The 26110-nt window shown below is 45.5% G+C and overlaps 1 protein-coding gene across 5 annotated transcripts in view; it reads left to right on the forward strand.

The window, feature by feature from the left end:
• EDA (ectodysplasin A) overlaps positions 1 to 25894 on the forward strand; it is a 90711-nt gene extending 64817 nt beyond the window's left edge. The window contains exons 3-8 of one of the 5 annotated variants that reach the window (XM_087727543.1): positions 7501 to 7524; positions 12049 to 12228; positions 13749 to 13783; positions 14689 to 14740; positions 21369 to 21493; positions 23289 to 25894. In XM_087727543.1, the coding sequence (XP_087583669.1) occupies positions 7501 to 7524; positions 12049 to 12228; positions 13749 to 13783; positions 14689 to 14740; positions 21369 to 21493; positions 23289 to 23540 (668 nt within the window). In that variant the 3' untranslated portion in view covers positions 23541 to 25894. Of the gene's footprint in view, positions 1 to 7500; positions 7525 to 12048; positions 12229 to 13748; positions 13784 to 14688; positions 14741 to 21368; positions 21500 to 23288 lie in introns of all 5 variants that reach the window. The other 4 variants (XM_087727545.1, XM_014072691.2, XM_087727544.1 and 1 more) reach the window with 4 other exon arrangements.
• Positions 25895 to 26110: the final 216 nt, after the last annotated feature.

Below are 26110 nucleotides of genomic sequence, written 5' to 3' on the forward strand. Positions count from 1 at the left end.
AGAGAAAGAAACTCGGACAGGAACCCTGAATTCTCAGACTGTAAAAAGTTTGTAGGAGATTTATACTATCAGACTTGCAAAATTCTGTTAATGTAGCCTTATAGTAAAGTAAAAGGAACTCACCTGGTACTGTTTCCTAACTGCTCTACCTGGGAAGGTTGACATCAGCTTTCTGCAGCAGGAAAAGGATCTTCCTACCCAAGTTTATTCATCTGGCCAGTCTTCATCCCTGTAGTATTATGAATTTCTGTAGGTTATCTTGGCATGGCAACTTCTGCTAAAAGCATTCCAAGCAAACAGAACTGGAATACATCTAATGTTATGGCCTCCATCCCCCTCTTTTTCATCTGTCTGCAGGTTGAATTTGATTTAAATCAAGTCAATTTAAATCATGATTTATATCACTAGTAAAAAGGCTTGATTTAAATCAACTCGATTGAAATCATAATTTTTACAGAGCCACTGTCATCTCTGTCCCACAGAGACTCCTCCTCTGACCCCGCTGCTGACTCATCAACAGCCCCAGTATTGCAGAATCTACAGCCTCATATGCTATATAACTAAGCTCTGTTTCATGCTGAGTAAACTAAATTATGAATATATCTTAAATAGAAAAGTATCTTTAGGTAGATTTTTACTCCAAAAGCATTTTATTAAAATAAATTTTATAAACATCAAAAAAAATTTTTTTTTAAATCATTGCTTTTTATCCACCCTGTCTCTCTGTCTTTCTGTCTATCATGCTTTCTAAAATGAATTCTGCCAATTTTTGGCTCCTAAAAGATTTTAGTGCTTGCTCAGATGAATAGTATTTCTGTCAGCCGCTTTTTACTTCAACTTTTGTTAGTCGAGAGGCGAAGAAAGAAGAGAAACAAGACTTCACTCTGGCAAGCTTCAACCTGCTGTAAACAGACCTAGATGCACTTAGGCGTTGAGCATCACGCCAGCAGTTGCACTGCTATGATTCTGACTGCAGCTAAGATGCAGAAACAGCTCTTTTGAGGAACCCCACCACCACCATCAATTTCTGGAATTCCCCTCTTAGTACACAGGTCCAGCTTGTGTGATCTCACCCTAACCCTAACCATGAGTAGTGGAGTTGTCGTCATCAAACCAACCTAGGTTTGGGTTGAAAGAAGGCCAACTGAATGCCACCAAGATCTTGTGGATTTTGCTTGCTCAGGGCAGGGGTCATAGGTCAGAACCAGTCATCCTACTGAAATTCATTCATAGCAATAGCACTTAGACTTATAAAGCACCCCACAGTGCATTACAGCATCTCCTGAGCACTTATTGTATAATGTCAACATATTTCTCTCAACAACCTGAGTCCTCGTTTGACCAACCTCAGAAGAACGGAAGGCTAAGTCAAACTTGAGCCGGTCAGGATCGAACTGCTGGAAGTTGGCAGAGTTAGCCTGCAATACTGCATTTTAAGCACTGCGCCACCAGGGCTTAAACTGAGAGAATGAGTACCATTGACCCAACCAGCTCTCCCTGGTTTTCTGGGAAGTAGCTGGCAGAATGCAAATGGTACAACAGTTGTTGTGAGACGGACTGCGGCCCATGTGCCAGCCCTCCTATCACACCACAAGTGGAGCAGTTTCAAAGGAGGCTCCCTTTATCGTCTAGCAGAGGTTTTCAAAGCAGTTCAGAGATTGCCTCTGGAACCCCCTAAAGGAGCGCTCCCCAACCTTTCCTGCTGGGCAGACTGGCAGAGGTGGTACAGGGGGAGAAGGGATGGTTTTGCATGCCCCCCCACTTCCTGAAATGCAGCTGTGCACGCACACACATGCGCTTGCCCACCACTTTTGTGGTCCAGTTTCAAACAGACTGCGGCCTGTCACTGGGTCATTGAGTGGGGATTGGGGACCCCTTCCCTAATGGGGCCCTTCAGGGATGAGATGGCTGCCTGTGCTGTTGCTGAGGTTTTCAGCTCTTCGTTTGCAGATCTTCTGGCTCAGTTATGTTTGATTGCTTTCTATCTTGAAGGCCTCAGGAAGGGCCAGTAAACTTGTGCTTGTGGCCAACTTTTGTTTTCTGGCCCAACTTGACTTGAGGTGGCTGAGTAGATCCAGGGAGAAGCGCATTTGTCTTTCTGCAGTGAAAAGGGACGTCGTCAGCCCTACTGCTTGCAGTCTGTTTTACTGGGATTTTTTGAGAGGATGCTCTCTCTCTCTAGATCACCTGAAGGGGGGCGGGGGGGAAATCTAATTCTCAGAGAAGATTTAGAAGCAAAACAATCCGGTGGGGAGAGTTTCCTATGGGGAGGATTGTCTCATAGAACCAGAGGCATTTGCAGGAGGAAACACAATTGTTTCCCCTCAGAGTTCAGGGCCAGCTTGGATAACGAATCAGGTTTGGGGCACTATTAGAAATCTTTGGTTCTGCTGAATCTCTCTGTAGCCTTTGTTACCACTGACTCCTCCTGAATCATCCCTGTAGATGGGGTTGGAGATCATCTCCTGGAATTCTTCTATTCCTGGTAGAAGGAATAATTTCATGGGGAGGCCTGAGCGACTGATGGTCTTTGGGCACAAAAATGGCTGCCAGGCAGAGCCATGTCCCTGGGGCTCCTTAGGTTCTTTGGGAACGGTCATGAAGAGCTTGGGGAGGGGTGCCATCATTCTGCTGAGAATTGCTGTGTTTCTTCATAGCGTCTCAACCAGGTGAGGCTGTGCGTGTCATGAACCAATGCCAAAATTCAGGAATGGGCTGGGTGGGAGCCAATAAAAGGAGGCTAAATCTGACAAGATGGAAGCTTGTGGGTGGATGCTTCCCAAAGAGAAGCATCACTGCCTCTGTCTCTGAAAGAGGGTTGGGCTGCTTTGGAAGGAATGCAGTTTGCAGGGAACTCTCTGCACTGGAGTAATCTCCCTTCACCAGCCACAACTTTTCTTGCATAGGGTCAGTCAGCTGCTGTCCCCTGTGATCCGGGAGCAGCATTCCTGTCATGTGCTCTAGGTGGACTGCGCTTATATTTGGACAACAGTGTGCAGAAGAGAATGGTAGCCGTGCGGTTGAAGAGGGAGCATCTCGCCGCTGGGACAAAACAATCCCACCAGATAGGAATTCGCTGCTATCGGGTAAATGATGCAATAACATAGGTGATATTCAGGAGTGAACATAATTCATGTCTTTTGAGTCACTCTAAAAATAGGATTTGTAAAGCTTTTTCAGGGATGGGGAGCTCTAAATAACCTAACCTCCTGATACGGAAAGCAGCTTTCCCTTCATAAAGCTCTTCCGTTATTACGATTACCTGAGGAGGCTCCACTGCAGCTCCACAGAATGAACGAGACCTTGAAGATCACTGGGCCAAAACTCTCTCCACAGCTTCAGAACCTCTAACTGATGGCCTTCCAGTCTGTTTACACACACACACACACACACACACACACACACACACACACACACACACAGGATTTGAAGTAATCATAAGTCCCCACTGAGCGTCCGAAGCCTGTGAAAGCAACCCTATCAATTGAAGGTTTTGTAACCTCGGAGACACTGAAGTGAGGTGAATCTCTCCCACTTCTGCTTTCTGTTGTGAACTTAATCTCGATGCCTCGCTTCCTAGTCAACAAACTATCTGGAATTGCACAACCATACTCTCACCAGGATATTCTATTTTTCTTCAGGCATGTTCAGACAAATTGGTTAAATGTGTAGGTAATTTTATAATTGTTTGTATCCTTCTTTTCTCTGATATGTCTTAGTATTTTTTGGCAAGATTGGCTTTTTTTTTTGTTCCGTAGTTTTATTCCATTGGAAAGGGCCACATTTTTACAACCAGCCCCGTTTATCTAGGAGTATGTCTGCCATCTTGAATTATTTATGAAAATAAACAAAGCTGGGATATAAAGAAACAAATAAACATTTTACTTGTCCCTAAAAAAAAGTTGCTCTGAATTGGGTGGGGAAGTCCAACCCCCCCCCCCACTCCAAAAAGCAGGGCCTGCAAACAGATCAATTTTAGCCCTTTTTTCCCTCTTGATTGTGAGGACCAAAGAGCAGGAATGGGAATCAAAGGCAATGGGCATGCTTGAAGAGGCTTTCAACTCGACTGCATAAAATCTCCCTTTTTACGACCCTGCAGGCCCCATTCAGGGTAGAGCCAGAATGACTGGGTGGAGCTGAGTGTTTACTGGCCAGATGCCCTTCCTGATGTCTACGCAGAGTTCCCTTCTCTCCTTCCTTCCTTCCTTCCTTCCTTCCTTCCTTCCTTCCTTCCTTCCTTCCTTCCTTCCTTCTCTCTCTCTCTCTCTCTCTCTCTCTCTCACACACACACACACACACACACGCACACACACACAATCCACTGGCTTTCCTTTGCTAGAGATATTTAAATGGTAGATGGATAGCCATGTCTTGAGTGCTCTGAGCAAAATGATTTCTTTCCATCCTCGGGTCAAAGCCTGACATTGCAGTGAGAAAACAAAAATATTCTGGGAAGTTGCCCAGTATATGAATTTGAATGTTTTAATATTTTCCCTTTACCAAATACACTTGGAACAAGCTGCAGAAAAAAACACAACAGAACAAAATATCTACAGGGCTAATTAGGCAATCTTCTTCCAGATTCTCTTATACGTACAACTATACGTGCACCAAAAAAAGAGCTTGAATCTTGGGGTTGAAGAGAGACAGAGGGACAATGAAGCAGAGGTTGCATGTGGCTAAATCCCTACCACCCCAAAATGGGGAGAGAAAATATATGCTGCCTTCCCCCCCCCCAAATAACTCAATTTTTTCATTGCCGCTGTAACTACAAACAGTCACTAAACAAACCTGTAAAGTTGAAGACTACCTATAAAATATCACCCTCTGAATAACTCCAACACAGCAATATTCAAAACTTTCCAGTTTGATTTTTGTGGAGAATTCCCCCCATCTGTTCCCATATTAATTTAGTTGTGAACATCCTTGGTTGCAAAGCATTCATGCCAGTGGTGGGTTATGGATCCTGTTGCAACTGGTATGAATGCATGCAGTGCGCACATGAGTCCTTACCTCTTTTGATGCCTCCGCAATGCTCCACCGTGTTTGTGTGCGGAAATGCCGAAGAGCTCAAATACAGGTAAGGAGCTCAGGCAGGCAGGTGGGCCCTCCGGAGCACCATACCGGAACAGTACCCGGTGCTCCAGGCAGGCACCGGTATGCCCATACCGGGGCGTACTGCATGCAACCCACCACTGATTTATGCACTCTTGATAATGTGGGAGCTGCTGCTGATGCCAAAGGAAACATTTCACAGGTCCTCTGAGGGCGGCCACAAGTGGCTCCAAATAGCACATTGGAAGCCATTTCTTACATTAAAAGGTTTGCTCCATCCTCTTCCAGGCAACCGCAAAGAAGGTTTTGCAACATGACCTCCATGAAGTTGTACAGGCAGTCTGGAACAAACCACGGCTGTTGCTCTTTCTCAGGGATGATCCCTTCCCAACATCTTGTCCAGCTTCTGGCTTGGATTGGGTTACTCTTGGCAACAGAAGCCGGCCTGCGGAGAGAAGTCCATGGTGGAGGCAAGCCCTGTTTGTTTCCAAACACATGGCTGAAAGGCTGAGGCTCCCTTGAGCTTGGATGGTGGAAAGAGCCTCTCCTGGGGGGTTCTTCCCAGGGGGGCACTCAGGACGGAGGTTCTCTCCAATGGAGACCATGGCAGAGACTCCCCTGGGTGCAGCACCACGTGGCCATGATTCTGCACACATGCACACTCATTTGCACACGCAAAGAGAAGGTTCTGCTCTCAGGGCTGCGCAGATTCAAAAGCCGGTTGAGGTGGAATGTATCTACGACCAAATACAGGTGATCCTTGACTTACATTTGGACCAGAATTTCCATTGCTAAGCAAAGTGGTTGTTAAGTGAGTTAGGTCTGATTTTATAACCCGTTTACCATGATTGTTAAGCAAATCACTGCTCTTTTTAAAGGAATCAGGCAGTCATTAACCAAACCAGCTTCTCCCGTTGACTTTGCTTGCCAGGACGTGACTGGTCACGTGACCCCAGGATGCTGCAACCCTCAGGCATCAACTTTGGTTGCCAAGTGCCTGAATGGATCGCATGGCTGTGTGGATGCTGCAGGGACCAGTCAAAAGTCACTTTTTCCAGTACTGTAGGAAGTTCGAACAGTTGCTACATGAATCATAAATCAAGGAGTCTTTTTCTAGGATTGGATGGCAGGTGCTGAGGATATTTACTTTATTCCCCCAAAAGAAGGGCAGCTCTTGGTATCCAGATCAGGCTCTGAGTGTCCCAGAGCAGCAATCCCCAAGCTTTCCAGGTCGGCTGACTGATGGAGGTGGTGGGGAGGGGACGGTTTCATGCATGCGCGTGCATTGCTTTCACAAATGCAGCATCCTGCATGTGTGTGCTCCCCCACCACTACTGTGGCCCAGTTCCAAACAGGCTATGTTCCTGCACTGAGCTGTGGATCAGAGGGTTGGGGATCCCTGCCCCAGAACAAGGGGCCATGAGCAGAGAGGCCAGAACGATCTAGACTGGGGGAGAGGAAGGCCTGTGCCATCTATCTCCTCTCATGGGCTCTTCTTCCGATTTTCTCATCTGCCTAAAGTCTCCCTTTTTTCATTCCAGTATGCTTGCACAGAGTTTAAACCTTTCTGCATTTTTAGCCAGTTCCTTTTAGAACTGAAACAGGGCTTCCACCTTCTAATTCACAGCCATCAGCTGTGTTAAGTTTGCTTTGGGGTGGCTGAATTGTCTTGCGGAAGATGAAGCTATTTCCCCACTTCTTTCTGTCCTGCTCTTCAATCCATCATCATTCAAGGTCCAACTCTGACTGTCCTTCCATGGGAAGCATCAGGAGAGTAGAGAGGGAGAACCCGGTACAGCAGGGATGTCAAATGCGATTTCATTGAGGGCTGCATCAGCGTCATGCTTGTCCTCGGGAGGCTGGGGTGGACATGGCCAGCATGACGTCACTTGTGTTGGGGGGGGGGGCGCCTGTTGTGGCCTGTTGTGCTCTGCCAGCTAAAATGGGCTACCGAGGTCTGTTTTGGGCTGGAAGGGCCTCTTGCAACCCTCTGCCAGTGAAAACGGTGCTCAGGAAGGCCACCAGTGGCCCTGGTGACCTCCATTGTCACTGGCAGAGGCACCGTGGGCCAGTCCTTTGCTATTTCCAGGGTGGCCCCGTGGGCCAGATCTAAGCGCCCCATGGGCCAGATCTGGCCCCCGGGGCCTTGAGTTTGACACCCCTGTAGTAGAGAGAAAGATGCTGACAGGATGGTTGGCAAGGGGAGGCTTTCACCTCTGGGAGTGATTCCTGCTCTGGCAGGAGGTTGGGGACTATAATGAACTCCAAAATATAATCATAAAAATATTTATATTCTGGGGTTTTGTTGTTGTTGTTGTTCTTGTTTATATACTGAATTTGTTGTGCAGGGATGGGATGTTGGATTTTTATTCTTTATTCATCAGGTGTTAATAGATATGGGACGTGGTTTCAAACAACAGAAATGTGTTTTTTTTTCTTTTGTAGGCACAAGTCCTAAAAAGAAGAAAGGTAAGCTGGTTTTTCATTTTTAAGCACACATATAAACACACATATGATGTGGCCTATCAGTATCTTCCACTTCGTCATCTATCCAAAATCCACTCGTTTGTCTTTGTTTTTCTGATTCAGACGGCTGCCTAAATCATGTTGCAAGCTAGACGTCTGGCTTGGAACAAAGAAACATTAACCAGTAGGTCCGACATCCTTTTCTGGCCCAAAGCATTGGGGAACATCCAGGTCTTTAAAGGTTTGCAAAAGGCTGAGAGGGTCAGGTCTCTTGGGATTTCCAGAGAATGTGGTTCCGCAGGAGGGGAGAGAAGAGGAGGGGAGAGAAGAGGAGGGGAGAGGAGGAGAGAAGAGAAGAGGGGAGAGGAGGGGTGGGGTGGGGAGGGGAAGGGAGAGAAGGAGGGGAGAAGAGAGGAGAAGATGGGAGAGGAGGGGAGGAGGGGAGGGGAGAGGAGAAGAGGGGAGAAGAGAAGATGGGAGAGGAGGCGGGGTGGGGAGGGAAGAGGAGGGGAGAGGAGAGGAGGAGGGGAGAGGAGGGGAGGGGAGAAGAGAGGAGGGGAGGAGAGGAGAAGAGAGGAGGGGGGAGAAGAGGGGAGGAGAAGAGAGGAGGGGAGAAGAGAAGAGGGGAGAGGAGGAGGGGTGGGGAGGGAAGAGGAGGGGAGGAGAAGAGAAGGGAAGGGAGGGGAGAGCACAGAGTATGTGCTCCGTGGACATGATGTAGGATACCGACTGCTCTTCCAGGCCATTCTTCTACACAGGAGAGCAGCATCGGATTTCAGAAGCCTTCCTACATCAGGTTGGCTTTCCTACCCATGACTGCTCCATGCAGAGGAAATGGCCTGGAAGGACAGGAAGAAGAGCTGCTACCAAAGCAGATTAAAGGGCAAAGATGTAATGCAAGGAAGACCAAGACCCTCCCAAGTTAGAGAGAGAGAGAAGGGCCAAACACATTCAGGCTTAGGAAATTCTGTTACTCTGGTTTTCCAATACTGGCCTGCCTGGCGATGGTTTGCTAATCCTGAAGGGTTTGTCCCTTCTCCTGCTAGGCCACCTGCGAAGGTCTGGATAGGGATGGGCAACGGGCTCTGGCCCTTCTTCCCAGGAAAAGCTTGAGGCCAGGGCAGGAGAGCCAGGGATTTGGGGAAACGCCCGGTGAGCGTAGCTCTTTCATGCTGGATTGCACAGTAGCAGAAAGGGATAGTTTTTTAAGCGGGTATCTCACTTGGATGGGAACCTGAGTGTCCACGAGCCAGAACTTGCCTGCACGTGCCCCTCTGGATTCCGTGCAATTGTGTTAGACCTGAAGTAGCAGCTAATTTAGCAGCAAAAGGCCCCTGGGAATGATTAGCGAAAGCAGCTGGAGCATGTCTCCCCCTGGGTTTGTTTTTTTGAGGGGAGAGATATCTGGCTTAGGTATACATCTCATCCTATGAAGCCTAGGATGATATGAACCAGAGGAATTTTATAATACACATACATAAGATTTTGTGAAGTTCGAGATTCACTTCAGACTAAAGGCAGGACAGCCGGGAGGCAGACTGGACGAAGGCTTGGCCAGCAGCCAGCCAGGCCTGAAGAGGCCCAACCATTGATCCTGAGAAGAGGGTGACTTCCGTGTGCTTTACATGGAGAATCTTCCGCCACGCTTGGTTTTTTTAAAAAGCAAATTTGATTTTTTTTGTTGGTATTTAGCACCAGATAAATTGTCAAAAATATGTCAAGGCATTTCAAATGAACGTTGGAAATGCAAATGTAAAGAAGGGGCATTTTAACACTTATGTTGGACATGTGATAAAGCAAAGAAGTATTGGATTAGGATTCACATCTAAAAGTGAATATAAAGATAAAACCAGAAACCTTTCATTTGGGTTTGATGTAAAAAGACTTTGGGGGAAAAATTGGAACCTTGGTGCTTTATATGTTGATGGCAGCCATATTATTTATGCCCAAAAATGGAAGGACACTTTGATCACCACTATGGAAGGGTGGCTGCAAAAAGTGATGGAATTAGCAAGAGATGGCTGCATTGAATGCTTTGATCAAAAGGGAAAACAACACAATTACTTTTGTTTTTATTTGGAAATTGCTTCTGAATTTTGTGCTCAAGGTGGAAAAAATATATATCAGTTTTTATAGGTTTGTTGTTATAGAAATGGCTAGTTTATACTATTATGTAAAAGTAAAAAGTTGAGATTTGATGCTGTTATCTTATTCTACTGCATCAGAGAGTCAGAAGTCAATGCCTTTTCTTTTGTTTTCCTACTTTTCCTACACTTTTCCCTTCTTTTTTCTCTCCCCTATCTTTTCTACTATTTTCTTTTGCATTTTTGTATTTTATATTATAAATTATTATTTTTAAAAAAGATAAAAAGCAAGTTTGTGGCTGCAACACCATGCACTCTTTATAGTAAGGCAGCATTGCACCACCTGGGACTTGGCTTGGCATGGAGGTGGGGAGAAAAAAATAACATCCTGGTGTCATCCAATCAGATAAGCCCAAGAAAGCGAGGCTTCCAGACCCACACATTGTTCCTGGGGCACAGGAGTTAAGAGCAGAGATAAAAATAGCTCCCAGGATGACATGTGGTCCCTCTGGGCCACCTGCCAGAGTGATGGAGGCGAGGGCAGCCTGGGGAGGGGCTCTGCAGCCTGTGTCTGGGTGTGAAAAAGACATTCATGCCCACCTTGCCTGAACCTGCCAAGCAGAAGACTCTTGCCTGACTTATAACGGGGATCCACCATTCCAGGACCCTTTTCTGCCCCCTCTTGTGCAGGCTGGTCTAGAGAGTGGGAATACCCCAAATGGCAGTCAGGTCTCACGTCAGTGTTATTTAGGGTTTTATAGAGGTTTTGATTCAGGCCCAGAAGCTGACTGGCTACCCGCAAAATCCAAGCAAAATTTGAGACTTTCTTGGTAGATTACAGGAATAGAATAATAGGCCTGGATGGGGGATGCTGGTTTAGCTACTGCTTGTAAAAAAGAATTCTGGTTGATCACAAACTGGATGTAAATATCAGTTGTGAAGTGCAGTTTCCAAAACACATAAACGCCATTTTAGATTGCACAAGTAGAAATAAAATTTCCAAATTACAGGATGAGCTAATTCCACACTTGGAGAGTCAATTTGATGTAATGGTTGAGACACCAGGTTAAAAACCTGAAGGCAGTCTTGGGCAGGAAGCCAGCTGGGCAGGAAGAACCTGGCGAGGTATCCCATCTCAGCCCTAGGAAGCAGCCTGTGGTGAGCAGCTTTTGAAAGCCTGCTCAGAAAATGGCAGGCCTTTGTTCAAGCAGCTGCCAGGAGTCGAGACTGACTCGAAGGGACTAATAACAATTCCACCCTATGATTTCAAGCTCACTGGAGCAAGTAGAGATGAAGAGAAATCAGAATGGTTCACTTCAGGAAGAGAAGTTCCTAACCACGGCTGCAAACCCTTCAAGCCCAGTTCCACCCAGAGAGACTCACATGCAGGGGCCTAAGACTCGGGGATGACAACAATGGCACCTTAGGTGGCACTTCCCAAGAGGGGAATAACCCACTCCCGGCCCACCCAGGTTTGAGCAACAGGGATCAAACTATGGACTGTCTCCAGACTGTTGTATTGAAGAGCAATAGTTGGCCAGGGCTGCTTTCGGCCAGCGAGCCCAAAGCCCCCAGGTCTGGACTGCCTTCAGGGCCCCATTATTTCCCCTCCCTGCCCATCACTCTCTCGGGGGCCAACCTCTCCCATCTTCTACCCCCAGAGCCCTCCTCGTCCTTGCTTCCTCCTCCCAGGCCAAGGCAGCCATTAACCCCACCCCTCACTCCACCACCCAGCATAACCCCTCCCTCAGGTCACTCAGCTGCCGGGGGTGAGGAGCTGCTATCCCAGTCTCCAAGACACACAGGGTCAGTCCATAGCCCCCACCCCCACCCCATCCAGTAGTTGGACAACCAATTGTTCCAATCCAATTTTCTCCCAGGCTTCTTCTTGAAGGCTGCCATAAGCTTTCAAATGTAGGCCAGGTTTCTCTCGGGCAGGAACGCAAAAGCTTCACCAGCCTTGCAGGAAACGAGTGCAGAGACTTGTACGCTTCCCTTTGTTTCCCCCTAAGACTTTCCTTTTCCTTCTTATTGCCTCTTGGGAATTCTCCATGAACTCTCACAATGAAGTTCATTGCTCCGTTAATCAATCTGGATTCCTTTTCCCTGGTCGTTTATATTCCTCTTACAGTCTCTGCTGACTCAATAGCAAACGGTCAATATCAATCCCCAGCTCTCGGGATATATTCATTGTGGTCAGCAGCTGTCCGGTGGACTCGGACACTTCTTGTCTTTCTCTGTTCCTTCTGTTACCTTCATTCACTCTTCTTTCCGTTGGTCCCCTGCATACCTTCAAAGAACTATACGTGGATGAGTTACTGGAGGAAGTAATGGCGTCAGACCTGCTAAGCAACCCCTTCATACCCAGGAAGCCATAGAATCTGCCCATGTAGCTCAGCAGCCATGTTTATACAAATGAAAACATAATCCTGTATTTCCACAGGCAAAAAGGCTGGCCCTCCAGGACCTGTTGGGCCCCAAGGGCCCCCTGGACCACCTGGACCCCAAGGGCCCCCTGGAATCCCAGGTATCCCTGGCATTCCAGGTACCACGGTGATGGGACCTCCAGGACCTCCAGGACCTCCAGGCCCCCAGGGACCCCCCGGCCTGCAAGGTCCTACCGGTAAGTACTTAGGGGGTGGGGGAGAACATACATGCAAGAAAGATTAAAACTATCACCCTACTATATAGTGCTTGTCAAACTGTGTGTGTGGGGGGGGGGACAATGACTGTAGGCACATACAGGGATATGAGAAACTGTCACTTCAAAAGATGCTTGGAATAGAGGATTGTCCAAACTACATGCTTGATCTCCACATAACCCATGAAGAATGTCACAGATGAGCAACGGAATCTTCCCAGGACTTACCAGAACCATCTCTTGCTCCTCTTTTCTGTGCGGAGACTCACAGCCAATCCTCTCTCTTAATGCAACAGGGATCAGTGAATTTGCAGGAGCAAGACTGAGTTATAGCAATAGCACTAAGACTTATATACTGCTTCGTGGTGCTCGACAGCCCTCTCTAAGCGGTTTAAAGAGTCAGCCTCTTGCCTCCAACAATCTGGCTTCTTATTTTACCTCGGAAGGATGGAAGGCTGAGTCAACTTTAAGGCAGTCAGGATTGAACTTCTGGCAGTGGGCAGACAGCCTGCAATACTGCATATTAACCACTGCGCCACCACGGCTCTTATTATGTCACTTTGCACATTACAAAGAAGCACATCTTTCATTGGATGAATGGCCGCAAACTATTTCTGAGTTTATACTGAAGCTGCCTGTGGTTTAAGCGTGAGGACAAATGTGAAGATTGTTGCAGCTATGGGAAAAGAGTAATGCAACTTTGCATAAGTTATGGAGGAGGATGATTCCTAAGCTGTTCTACAAATACATAAAATACTCACGTAAGAATATTGAATATAAATTATGAAACAAGGTATTTTTTCCGATATATTGATAATATAATAAAAAGAAATACTAACTGTTATTCAGGACATTTCTGAATTATGCCTTATTGCAGTGATGGCTAACCTTTTTTTAAAGGTGTGGCAAAACTGTGTGTGTGCACGCCCACCCACCCCCCTGTGCATACACGTACAAGCCCCCCTGTGCATGCTCACACCACACACACACACACACACGCACACACCTGTGCATGTGCACAACTGGAGGGGGGGAGTTTTCGCTCTCCCCAGGCTCCGGAGGCTTTCCTGAAGGCCGGGGAGGGTGAAAATGGCCTCCTCCAGCCCTCTGGGAGGCCGAAAAGCTGAAGGCTGCCATGCTGGCTGATATGGCTCTGCATGTCACATGTCCACCAACATGGCTTTATTGGATACAGGGTGACAATTTAATAAATGGAAATGAATAAAGTGGGAGGAGAATAGAGTAATAATAATGTAAATGTTTTCTACTAGGGCTGGGAAGGGGATGCAGTTATATAAGAGTGACAAGACACCAGCCCTCTGGGAGGGGTGCAGAAGGGTAAAATACAATGTGATGGTATGGAAGGTGTCTTTGCAGGAAGTAGGTATCCAACAAGATATAGTGCAGATATTCAGACCAACGAAATCCTAAAAGCAGGGGATTTTGATGCTTTTTAAAAAGCTTGCTCATATAGGACTCTCAATATAAAAACTGTTTTGCAGGCACAGCAGAAAGAGCCGGACCAAGAGATTCACAGGTCAGTGACTTCATTTGGGGGAAAAACATCAGGTACCCTGATTACAAATGAATCTTAACTCATTTCTAAATGCAAACATGCTAATTTTCCAGCCAGACCACATTTATCTATCCATTCATCTTTGCATAAAATCTAGGTGATCAGATTAGATCTACTATCTTTTCCTTATGTTATACTGCTAAAGGACTTGTTTGCTGTAATTTCACAAATTTGTGTCAGTTTTTCACAGCTTGCATTTAGGAAATTCTTGATGACCAAATAAGTTATTTATAGAAATGAATGGACTTTAGTTCCACAGGGTCAGAAATTCATGGTCTCTTCCAGGTTGTCCTCAACTTACCACCAGGCATTTAACAAACTTTCAAAGTTATGATGGCCTGGGAAAGGTGCATTATGGCCCAAAAAGCACTTCTGGCCATTATAAACAGTTGTGCCTCCCTCCTCCCCCCTGAAATATGTCCACATTTCAGCTCTAGGCAAGTGACTCGCATTTACAACCAGATGTACCTCACAATCCTGTGATTGCCATTTGCAATCTTTTCTGCTTTCCCTGAAAGTCAGTGGGGAGACTGGCAGGGAAGGTTGAAAGTGGACAGCTCATTCCTGCAGCCCCAAGGAGGGTCTCCCCTCCCTGCATGGAGGAGGGGGGAAATTCTCGAGGACCCATTCTTTCACTCTGTCCATTCAATGACCCGGGAGGGGCCTTCACGAGCATAACTGCCAGAAACAGTGACATGGGCCTCTTTGCTTAAAGATCACTCAGTGCCCGGGGTTTCTAGTTTCCGAATTAATGGTCACAATTTGAGGACTATATTATAAATGTTCAAGATGAGCATATGGGCATTTCCATAAACAGGGGAAATCTACCTTGTTTTAATCTGAATCTGCTCTCTTCTGTTTTCCAGCCAGCCGTAGTCCACCTCCAAGGCCAGGGCTCTGCTATCCAAGTCAAGAATGGTAAGCATGCCAAGCACTCAGCCACCACAAAGAGCCACAGTGTCCGTTTCCTACCTTTTATTAAAGCAGGGTGCCCAAACTTGGCAACTTTAAGACATGTGGACTTAACTGCCAGAATTCTCCAGCTGGCATAGCTGAAGTCCACAAGTCATAAAGTTGCCAAGTTTGGGCACCCTTGTGTTAAAGAAAGGAATAGAATATTTCCTAGGTTTCGGATTTTGATATTTCAACTGCCTATATCACTCATTTGATTATCTTTTTTCTTTTTCCTTCATTTTTTAATGCCTAATTAAAATTAGTTACCACATCAATCCAGATACTCTGTTTTCACCGTCACCACCATCTTCCCTGTCTTAATCGTGGTTTGCCTCTAATTGTCGTGTCAAATCAAAATTTACCTCAGGTGTTCTGTGTAGTTCCTGCTTAATCTTCTAGGCCTCAAGTAACAACACCTATAACTTTTCAGAACAGGTTGCCTCTTTGATCCCTGTTTTGGTGTCTTCCACCTCACCTTCTATCCCATTTGCCTCAAAGGTGGTGCATGCTTGCTTTACATGTGTCTACTATTAAACCTCGATGGGCAGTCAAATCTACACTTGTGGAAGCTCCAATAAAGTTCTAATTCCACAGCTCTTAGGAAAGACCTTCTTCTCCGGAGGTCTTTTGAAGCTCTCCTGTCTTTTCTCCAATATCTGCTTCTCCATCTGACGCTGCAGGATCCAGAGAGCCTTTCTTCTTGTCCTCCTGAAAGCCCCTTGAGTTCTGCAGGACTTCATTGTGGAGGAAGGGCGCTCTGAAGCTTCCTGAATTATTCTGCAATGAGAAAATGAACTGTTGAATAGGCAACCGATCTAAAAAATACAACTTTTCTCACATAGAAAGTTTCTTTTCTTTTACATGGTGACTCGTTGTGTTTGTTCTTAGCATTTTTTTTATCAGTGTTGTCTCCAACACCACCAAAAAACACCACTACCATCTTTCCCCGAAAATAAGACAGGGTCTTATTTTCTTTTGACCTCTGAAATAAGTGCCTGGCCTTATTTTCGGGGAGGTCTTATTATTTTTGAGGTGCAGGAGACGGCGAGCGTGGTCACCTCATGGCCGCTGCTGTGTTGCAATATTTTCAGGGAGGTCTTATTTTAGCGCATGTGCTCAAAAGCCCGATTGGACTTATTATCCAGGGAGGTCTTATTTTCAGGGAACAGGGTAAAAACAAACACAAAGTGTCATCATGTAAAATGTGTGCCTTCAGAATGTTACCCAATTCTTGCATCAATCAGATTTTCTCAAATTTTCTCATCTTACTCAACAGCAACCCACAGACGTGATCTGGAAGGTATTTTCTTAGTACAAGTTGTTTTATTTTCCTTCTTTGATTTATCTCCAAGATAAATCTCTCCTATCAAATCTCTCCTATCAAATCAATATGCATACCAATCCCTGCACTAGTTCTTCCACAACATCCCCATGAGAGAGATCACCCAGTGAATCCCACATTATTATTGTCCTGCTTTGGGTTTCAATCACAGAGAGCCAAGCACGGTTGCTATGGAGACTAGCAATTTTATTTAAGGCTGAAGAGATAACAGCAAAACAGAACAACAACAACAGCAACAACAGAGGTTGCATCAAGAATAGAGTAGAATAGAATAACAGAGTTGGAAGGGACCTTGGAGGTCTTCTAGTCCAACCCCCTGCTTAGGCAGGAAACCCTGCACACTTCAGACAAATGGTTATTCAATATCTTCTTAAAAACTTCCAGTGTTGGATCATTCACAACTTTTGGAGGCAAGTTGTTCCACTGATTTTGCTTTTAATAGGAGAATGCAGAAGAATAGTCCAAATCTGGAAGAGGAGCAGAAGAAGCTGGGGACTGAGTTAAAAGAGGGATCAGCCTAGAATCCCTATGTAGCCACAAGCCAACCCCTCCCCCCCTTAATTGCATTGACCTTAGTCTAACTCCAAGCAAGTGCCAGCTGTTAGTTGAAAAGATTCCTATCAGGCCTGGCTTTTTAGTAGCAAATCAATGTAATTGGACTTTCATGGGTGGACCTGGTCCTTTTTGTGCCTCACAGAATTCAGTCCAGGGTTCCAGGAGCCACATCAGGGATGTCAGTCAAACAAAAACGCAAATTCCAAGAGGCTTCCCACAGAGGTGGGGGGGGGGGTTTCACAGTTTCTTACACAGCAGGATTCACTGGAATGTCATGCAAGAGCCAGAGAGCAGATGTTGTTTCCAACAAAGGGGAGATGGGTCAGGGCTGCCTCTTAAGTCAGGTTGCAGCCAGCTGTCATCAATCAAGAGATTTACTCACTTGCTTGGCGGGAGCATGTCTCTTCTCCGCTCTCCTCCCCAGGTGCAGAGGCTGGGAGGCCTTCAGTCCTCCTCCTCCTCCTCCCCAGACTGCTCCAGCTGTCCAGGTGGTGCCTGTGCTTAATCAGCCTTATGTAATTCTTGGTTTGGTGTCTCCTGAGGTTGACATTCCATAGGATCAGCTGGAGCAGCTTCCTTAGATTCCAGGTGCAGAATCGAAGCCTGGGCCATGACAGGCATCACCGGAGGCTTCACAACTGGGTCTTGAGTCCAGGAAGTTGCCTGGACTGCTTCTAGTGGAAAGGTGCCTAATCCCGATTCATTTCTGAATCCAGACTCTTCCTCAAGCAACCTGAAACTTCCCCATTAGCACTTTTCTTGTTTCTGCTCTTTGGAATGAGAATGGCAAGCAAGCAAGCAAGCAAGCAAGCAAAAGGCTCAGCATTTCTCTAGAGGAAGGCTTGGGCCAAAAGATGTCATTCAATTCCTTCCCGGGACCGACATCCCTACAAGGCAGAGGCTGGTTATTAGTGGAAGGGGTCAGTGCTTCCCATGGGCCCTTATCCCATGCGCAGGCTGCTCAGCTTTCCCATCCCCTATTTTGTCTTTCGAGTGAATTCCCAATATCCTCAGTAGCAGCCTCAAGGCTCTCGGCAAAGTCTTCTCTTTAGTTACACAGTCCATATTCCCATAACGCTTGGAACAGAGTCCGGACCAGGACTGGAAGTATGTTGTGGGAACAGCAAAAGGCAACTATTCCTTTGCTGTTCAGCCTCTTTAATCTGGTTTCCTCTTGCCTCAGCAGAGGCTCGGTGGCCTCCCTCAAAAATAAGAGAGAGAGAAAGGGGCTTCTCGTATGTGCTTACACAACAGTTATTATTATTATTATACAATTGTATCACAGCGGCCAGTTGTTTCGCCGGATTTGGCATTGGTTACTAGTCGGGCCCCACCCAGGGGCCTAGGACGTCGTAACGTATTTTCGTAATATGCGTGCAGATCCAAGCAGTGCGGTTTTTTGCATTTGACTGATGGTGATTTTGTCAATTTTTAACTGTTTTAAATGTAATTCCAGTGCTTTTGGAATAGCACCCAGTGTGCCAATTACCACTGGAATTACCACTGCTGGTTTGTGCCATAGTTGTTGAATTTCGATTTTTAAGTCCTGGTATTTTGCGATTTTTTCATGTTCCTTCTCGGCGATCCTGCTATCACCTGGTATTGCAATATCTATGATTGTAACCTTGTTTTTCTCAACCAGTGTGATGTCTGGTGTATTATGCGCCAGTATTTTGTCTTTTTGTATACGGAAATCCCACAAGATCTTGACCATCTGATTTTCGGTGACTTTTTCAGGCTGATGTTCCCACCAGTTTGTTGCTGCTTTAATATTAAAATTTTTGCACAAATTCCAATGGATCATTTGCGCTACTGAATTGTGCCGCAATTTGTAATCAGTCTGTGCGATTTTTTTACAGCAGCTGAGTATGTGATCAACAGTTTTATTATTATTATTATTATACAATTGTATCACAGCGGCCAGTTGTTTCGCCGGATTTGGCATTGGTTACTAGTCGGGCCCCACCCAGGGGCCTAGGACGTCGTAACGTATTTTCGTAATATGCGTGCAGATCCAAGCAGTGCGGCTTTTTGCATTTGACTGATGGTGATTTTGTCAATTTTTAACTGTTTTAAATGTAATTATTTATTTATTTATTTATTATTTATTATTATTTATTTATTTATTTATTTATTTATTTATTTATTTATTTATTTATTTATTTATTTATTTATTTATTTATTTATTTATTTATTTATTTATTTATTTATAGGCCGCCCAATCCCGAAGGACTCCGGGCGGCTTACAGAGAAGGAAAAAAAGAAAAGAAAAAAGAAAAAGAATAGTTTAAAATTCACAACACGCATTCGTTATAATCGGGGCTGGACCTCAACAATAAGGTCAACAGCCCCAGGCCTGCCGGAACAGCCAGGTTTTAACAGCTTTCCTGAAGGCCATGAGAGTGGGTAAGGTCCGGACCTCTGCGGGTAGCTGATTCCAAAGGGTTGGAGCAGCCATAGAGAAGGCTCTCCTCCGGGGGCTCACCAGCCGACACTGTCTGGCTGACGGCATCTGAAGGAGGCCCAATCTGTGGGATCTTATCGGCCGTTGGGAGGTATGTGGCAGTAGGCCGTCTCACAGGTACCCTTTCATTAAAGGACGGCTCCATTTCACTGTAATGTCCATAACCGATGCTTGCAGAGGGATGACTTGTCCATCACATGCAATGTCAGGTTTCCACTGAGCAATAAACTTATTTTATAAATATAATCTTTATTGTCATTGTACTTAAATACAATTATTTTATTTTCCCAATTTTTAAGGCCTAGTCTCTTAGCAATTTTGTTTTTGTTTGGCTCTTTTTTTCTTTCTATACTTTTTTCATTCTTATGTTTAATGAAATAAAAGCTCCTCTTTTAACATCCTCCAAAGCAGAGTTGGGGAAGAGTGGGTGGGTGAGCCTTCTGCAATTTACCCTCTCAGGAGAAGAAAGAGCTGAAAAGCAAGCTCAGCCAACAGATCTGCAGGCCAGTTGCATCAGGGCTCCACCTTCTCTTGCCTGCTGCGAGGGGGCCTTGCCCACCTCCTCTGGGGGAAGCACTGCCTGGGGACATTGGCTGTAAGTTGGCGTTCCCTAGATTATTATTTCAAGCCAGCTGCCAAAATCACGGATAAGGAGATCTGGCCGAGTGACTGGTTCCCCAAGTGACCAGAAAAAAAAAATCAGAGAGGAAACAAAGAGCTGATTAATAAGGAATTTGTAGGAGGAATTTAGTGCTAGTATAAACTGAAGGAGGACTGTTTCAAAATTAAAAATGATAAATCTTGTACAAGGGGTAGAGGAAAGAGCGGGAGGGTGAGTCGGGTAAATTAACAGAAGGAGAGCCAAGTAGTGAGAAGGGCAATGAAAATGAGGAGTAGAAGACCAGCTCGATACCTCAGGAAGCACTACGAGAGCAGCGCCAGTCTCTGCCCATGTATCCAGGGGTTGGGGGAGCTGACACAGTGCCCCCCCCTCTGGGAAGTCTTTCCAGATAGCCCTGAGCAAGTGAGATTGGCCCAAAGCCTGGACAGGGAACCTCGGTGAGGGGAAGGGTGGGGGGTGACTGGAACTGACATTGTGGCTGCTACACACCTCCTTCCACTCACCCCCTCACCCCAAAGGATGTGGCCTGGGGCAAGACAAATTGGGGAACAACCCATCCATCAACCCAGGTCTTCTGTTCCCTGCCTTCCCCTGTCCAAATAAGGCTATTTTAATGCCCAATTTGGTGCTTGCAGTGGGTCGAATGATGGGCGAGTGCACCTTTCCCAATGGCAGCAAAGGACCGTCTCTCAGACGGCTGCCTATTGGTGGGAGGGGGCTCTTCTTCAGCCACGGGACACGGGATGCTACTCCTGCATCAGCCCCGGATCGTATGAGTGCAACTCTTGGCCACACATTTTATTCTGATCAATTCAGGTGGGGAAAAGGTCGAGGCAAACATTCCTGTATCTCTAGTGCATATTTTTTATTGGCCTTTTCATGATGTGATTTTTAATGGAAAAGGTGTGTACGTGCTGTATGGATCTTTTGCTACACGCTTTTCCTGGTATGCCTGTGTTGTATGTAGATAGATACGTGGAGTTGTGAACTCAACTGCACACTTCAGCAGATTTCAGTCTTTAGATCTCCAGTGAAAGGCTTGCGGGGAGAGAGCACATTTCTTCTATGAACCTTTGGTGGCCTCTGGATACCGTCACAGGGCACCCAGGGAGGAACACCTACCATTAGGGATTTCCTCTGAACTTCTGGAGCCTCTCTGCATGGGAGTGGCTGGGAGGGACCTGCTGGCTTCTACGCTACTCCATAGCTGCCTTCCTCTTTCTGTACCTTCTCTGCCCCGGCAGTCATATTCTCAACATTTCTGCAACCTCTGATTGCAGAGGATTTTCTGCAAAAACTTTCCTCTCTGTTAACAAGACTTTGACAGCCACCAGCCGACGTCTTTATTTTGGCAGATGAATGGCTTCCTCCTAGGGGTGGCTGACCCTGTCCAGACTGGGGAGGACACCTGTTAACTGTGTTTTGTTTTTGCTCTTTGGAGGGTCCTCGAGAGGCCGATGGCTCCGTCTCGTCATTCATGAGACATGTTGGCCTAAACCAATCTTCACCTTTTCTGTGATACATCCTACTTCGATCCCATCACGTTTGTACTGTTTTTATGTTTCTTTTCACGAAGGCTTTTGAGTGACTGCCATTTTCTCTTGCTGAGATCTTTCAGGTGGAGTTCTTAATGACTGGTCTCGCATAACCATGAACCCGAAGGTCTTTAAGCTGCACACCCGGAGTGGCGAGCTGGAGGTACTGGCAGACGGCACGTACTTCGTCTATAGTCAGGTAGAAGTGAGTACGGTCTTAGGCCTAACTCCTTTTCCTCTATCCAAGATGCAGCCTCTGTGGCATCAGAAGGGGGTTGCTGCAGAAGAAGGAAGGCAATTAAAAGTGGATACATTGATAAGTCAGTAGGACATAAATCCGGGACGTTGTGGTATCGCTGAAATGCCAGCTCTCTTGCTAGATCAGGAATGCAAACTTTTCCTTTGCTACACTGTCTGTATCTAACAAGATTCCAATGGAGCCTACAGCCCAGGGGTGGGTTCCAGCAGGCACTACTACAGTGCAATTAAAATTGTTGTGTGTACATGCGCAGAACCGGAAAACAAGATGACAGCCCCTATGGCGCCGCCTGGAAAACTGGTTCAGGGGTGTGGCACGCCAGTGTCTCTGCTGTTTTCAGCGACCCAGGCCACCAAACCATTACCGGTTCAGTCGAACTGGTCCAAACTGGTAGGAACCCACCACTGCTACAGCGCCCCCTCCCCCGATCCTACCAACCTCGGCTTCCTTCCTTCTCCAAACTTGCCTCTCCCTGCAGTCGCTACCATTTTGCCTGTATGGCATTTTCCAACTGTCGCCTTTGATGGGTGGGATCCCTTTCTCCTTAGCCCCCCCCTTCCATTTCTTGGTTGCCCCATGTACTTATTCATTTGCCACGTCAACGAATGGGTCCTTTTCTATGTCTCCTAAATTTTAAAAAAATGAAAACCACTTTTCCAGTGTTGTAGGTGCTAAAGGGGAATAAAACCCAACCCCAAAACACTGCAGATCATTTGGGGTGGGTGGGTTAGGAATGGAGCAATAGTGTTGCAACAAAATTATACCCCCCCCAATAAATAAATGAAAAATAATACAATTTAAAAATAAAACGAAATTCTTGCCAATTTTCAGAGCACATTCCTCGATTTGCAAATCCCAGGCTCTTAAGCCCATGGGAGTTGTACAAGCCTTATCTTGGAGCATGTCTACAAAACACTTTCCTAAGCTGCCTGCTCTAACCTGCCCTGCCCTTCTTGCGGTTGTCCTGTTGTCCTACTGTATATTAGGAATTGCACCTTCCTACAGAATGTGGGGTGGGGTGGGGTGAGGTGAATGAGCACCAGGTAAGGAATCTGGAACTCGCTGGCAGAAGACGGGCCAAGTCCCCAGGGAAAGAGAAGGGTGAAAGGCATCCCTTGCAAGACAAGACTGTGAATGCAGCAGCCTGGAACTTTTTACCCAGGTGGCATCGGCTGGTTTTCACTGGGGACCTCATAAAACTCTAATTGGAGCATTCTATGAAGAATAAGAGGGTTTAAAAAAAAAAAAAAGCTTTCCACAAATAGTTTATTTAGGCAATAGAGCCCATGTGGATGTGTCTCCCCATAGGCCAAATCTTTCCCAATGAAGTTACATATTTTTCTTGTCTGAATGGCCTTATTCCTCAAGAGATGGCATTTCAGCCATGCTGCTTTGATAAGCCATTAACTATGGAAGTGGAAAATCAACGGAAGCCTTATGTTTTCTTTGAAAGTAATCCATAAACAAAATTAGATTTCTTTCAAAGATAATTGATTATCAGTTCAACAATCATTGTGTGTTCCATGAAATTAAATTTTTTTTTTTGTGGGACCCTGTGTGCATGAGAGGGAGGCAGCTCTTGGCTGAGTGGCGGGTGCCCATGTTCTCTGCCATCATTAAAGAGTAATTTATTCTGTATTTTGAATAGCAAGGATTGCTGTAGGTGCACTTTTACATGATTCTCCTGTAGGGTTTCTTTCTCCTGGTGATACTTTTTATATTCGCTTCCAATTAGGTGTATTACATAAACTTCACAGATTTTGCCAGCTTCGAGGTGGTGGTGGATGAAAAGCCTTTTCTGCAATGCACTCGGAGTATTGAGACAGGAAAGACCAACTTCAACACCTGCTACACAGCTGGGGTTTGTCTCCTCAGAGCTCGGCAGAAGATTGCTGTGAAAATGGTCCACGCTGACATCTCCATCAACATGAGCAAGCACACCACCTTCTTTGGGGCCATTCGGCTGGGGGACGGGCCCTCTTCCTAAGGACCTGAGGTGGGGCCTTCCCAAACCACCTGGCCTCGCTGTTCAAAAGATTGGGAAGAGTCAAAGAACTGATATTTATTTTTTTATGTAACTACAGAAAGCAAGCCAGGTTTCCCTTGGCTTCATTGGAGCAGTACTTAAAAATGGAGCATTGCTAGGAATGAGACCTTCCACCGAGCTGCATAGATCACATCAGAGGCGGGTCACTTCCTTCCCACAACTTGCACTGATAAGAGTTACTACGGCAACAGATGATGGAAGGCATGCAACTGAATGCTCTCTAGGAAGATGTATGTTAACAGGAAAATTCTTCGTCTCCACCACACACACCCTCTAATTTTTTTATACTTTTTTAAATTATAAGGAACTTTAGAATGTGGCCAAGACATATCCAAATCTGATGGCAATAAATTTCATGTTTAGAAACTGGAACTATAGATGAGGAACTGTTGATAAAGCTGGAAGTAGCCCTTGGCAAAAACATACTAACTATCCAGTTAAAGTAGTGAATTTGACTTTCAAAAGTTAATGTGTTGTTGCACGTTTTTAAAATGGTTTCTTTGTGGTTTTAGTTTTACAGTCTCTCTCTACCCCAATAGGTTCGGAATGTGGCATTTCCCAATTCAGTTTTGGTACTTTTCTTCCTGGCCAAGATTGGTGGGGGTGGGTGGGTGTCTGTCTTTCTTCAAACTTCCCAATGGGCATTTTCTTTTCTCAGCGAGCTGAGACCAAGTGGTAAAACACAATCTTGCCTTACACAGTGTATTTGGTCCTGAGACGTGGACAAGCAGCCTGTTTCCTATTAAGGGAAGAGAGGCTCAGGGAAGACAATTAGGCAGTTCTAGGATCCAGTTCAGATTTGGGTGGACTCTGGGAAGCAACTTTTTCCATTGTGTACAGATCAATGTCAGACAAACTTTAAAACAACTGCTCCCACTGGATACTTTTAATGCTGTGAATTATAATTGCAAAGACAATATGACCGAGTTCTCTATTTTTTTATGGAGCAATTCTGGCAAGCTATATTGTCAGCTGGCAAGGGGGATCAGTTAGGGCCTCTGTCCTTTGGAAAGGTGATGGGAGAAAGTTAAAGCAAGCATTGTGAGGCTATAATTTTGTTTCTTCCAGATCTCAGGGGGGAAAAGCCACCAGTTTGTTTCAGCCAAACCTGTTCTCAGTAACGGCTGCCCTGATAGAGTCGTTGGGGAAGCAGAAAAGTGCCAGTGTGGTGCTTGGTTTTAACTGGCAACTGTAAAGTTGAAATTCTACTCTTGTGCTATGCACAGATACCTTGATTCTACTGGTCTCATTTATGGGCAGAGATGAAGAAATGCTCCTGAAAAAGCCTTGTGTATTATCTGCAGGCTCCAGGTTAGCAATGATTTTTCAAGGAAGACTGCAGCAATGCCAGTCCTGTCACTTCTAGTGATGGAAGCTTCTTTTACTTCGGACATAATAGTGGCCCAAGACTGGAAACTCCCCAAGAAACGACAAAGGCTTCTCTGTCTCTGCCCTTCGACCAGCAACCTCAGGGTCAGGGCTCCAGGCCAGCCGTTCCGCTTGTCCAATGGGACACTTGCAGGTAGTCCCTGGCTTTTAACCACAATTGAGGCCCAAATTTTTGTGGCTATGGGGAAACATTTGTTAAGTGAGGTTCGTCCCATTTTACAACCTTCCTTAGCACAATTGTTAAGTGAATCGCTGCAGTTCAGTTAATTAAGTCAGTAGTTAAGTGGATCTGGCTTCCCCGTTGATTTTGCTTTTCAGAAGATCACAAAAGGGAATCACATGATCCCAGGACATGGCAACCATCATAAATATGAATCGGTTGCCAAGCATCTGGATTCTGATGACGTGACTGTGGGGAGGTTGCAATGTCCCAAGCGTGGAAAAACTTTTTTCTGTCTCATTGTAACTCTGAAGAGTCACTAAACAAATGGTTGTAAATCAAGTATTTATGTTCCACTTCAGGCTTCCTGTTTTTAGTAGTTTTAAAGGAGTTGGCTTTATTAGGATATAAGTACGATCTACCATTAGGCATTTTAAAAGTGTGATGTTGGTCAAACTCTGTTCAGGCTCTGAAGACAGGAGAGCTCCAGGCACAGCACAGCTTCCCTTGTGGTGGGGTAGAGATGGCAGTGGGACAGCAATTGTAGTCACGATATGATCTCTGTGTATATAGATATATAGATAAATATATATATATATATGGAGAAAGAGAGAGAAAGAAAGATATATATATATAGATAGATATATATAGAGAGAGTGATATATAAATGTATATAAATTGGGGTGCAAGTTTAGTTAATTTACATGTTTTCTTTGCAAATAAAGCTCTCTTGATGTGATTTCAATGGCTCGAATCCCAGACTCTGTTTATCAACTACAAAGCAAGACAGCTTTTTAAAAATTTTTTATTAAACATATTTAAACATTAAAAAACAAAAGACAAATTTCCACACATTACAGCATTTCCGTATCGGTATTATTAATATCATTCATATTTACATAAGCTCTATTTCTAAGTTCACTAATCTATATTATATAGTCATTTAGGCTGTAATAATGTT

Source organism: Thamnophis sirtalis, unplaced genomic scaffold (assembly GCF_051295495.1).
Source record: "Thamnophis sirtalis isolate CommonGarterSnake01/CBP01778 unplaced genomic scaffold, rThaSir2_p1.2 scaffold_13, whole genome shotgun sequence".
NCBI classification, from domain to species: domain Eukaryota; kingdom Metazoa; phylum Chordata; class Lepidosauria; order Squamata; family Natricidae; genus Thamnophis; species Thamnophis sirtalis.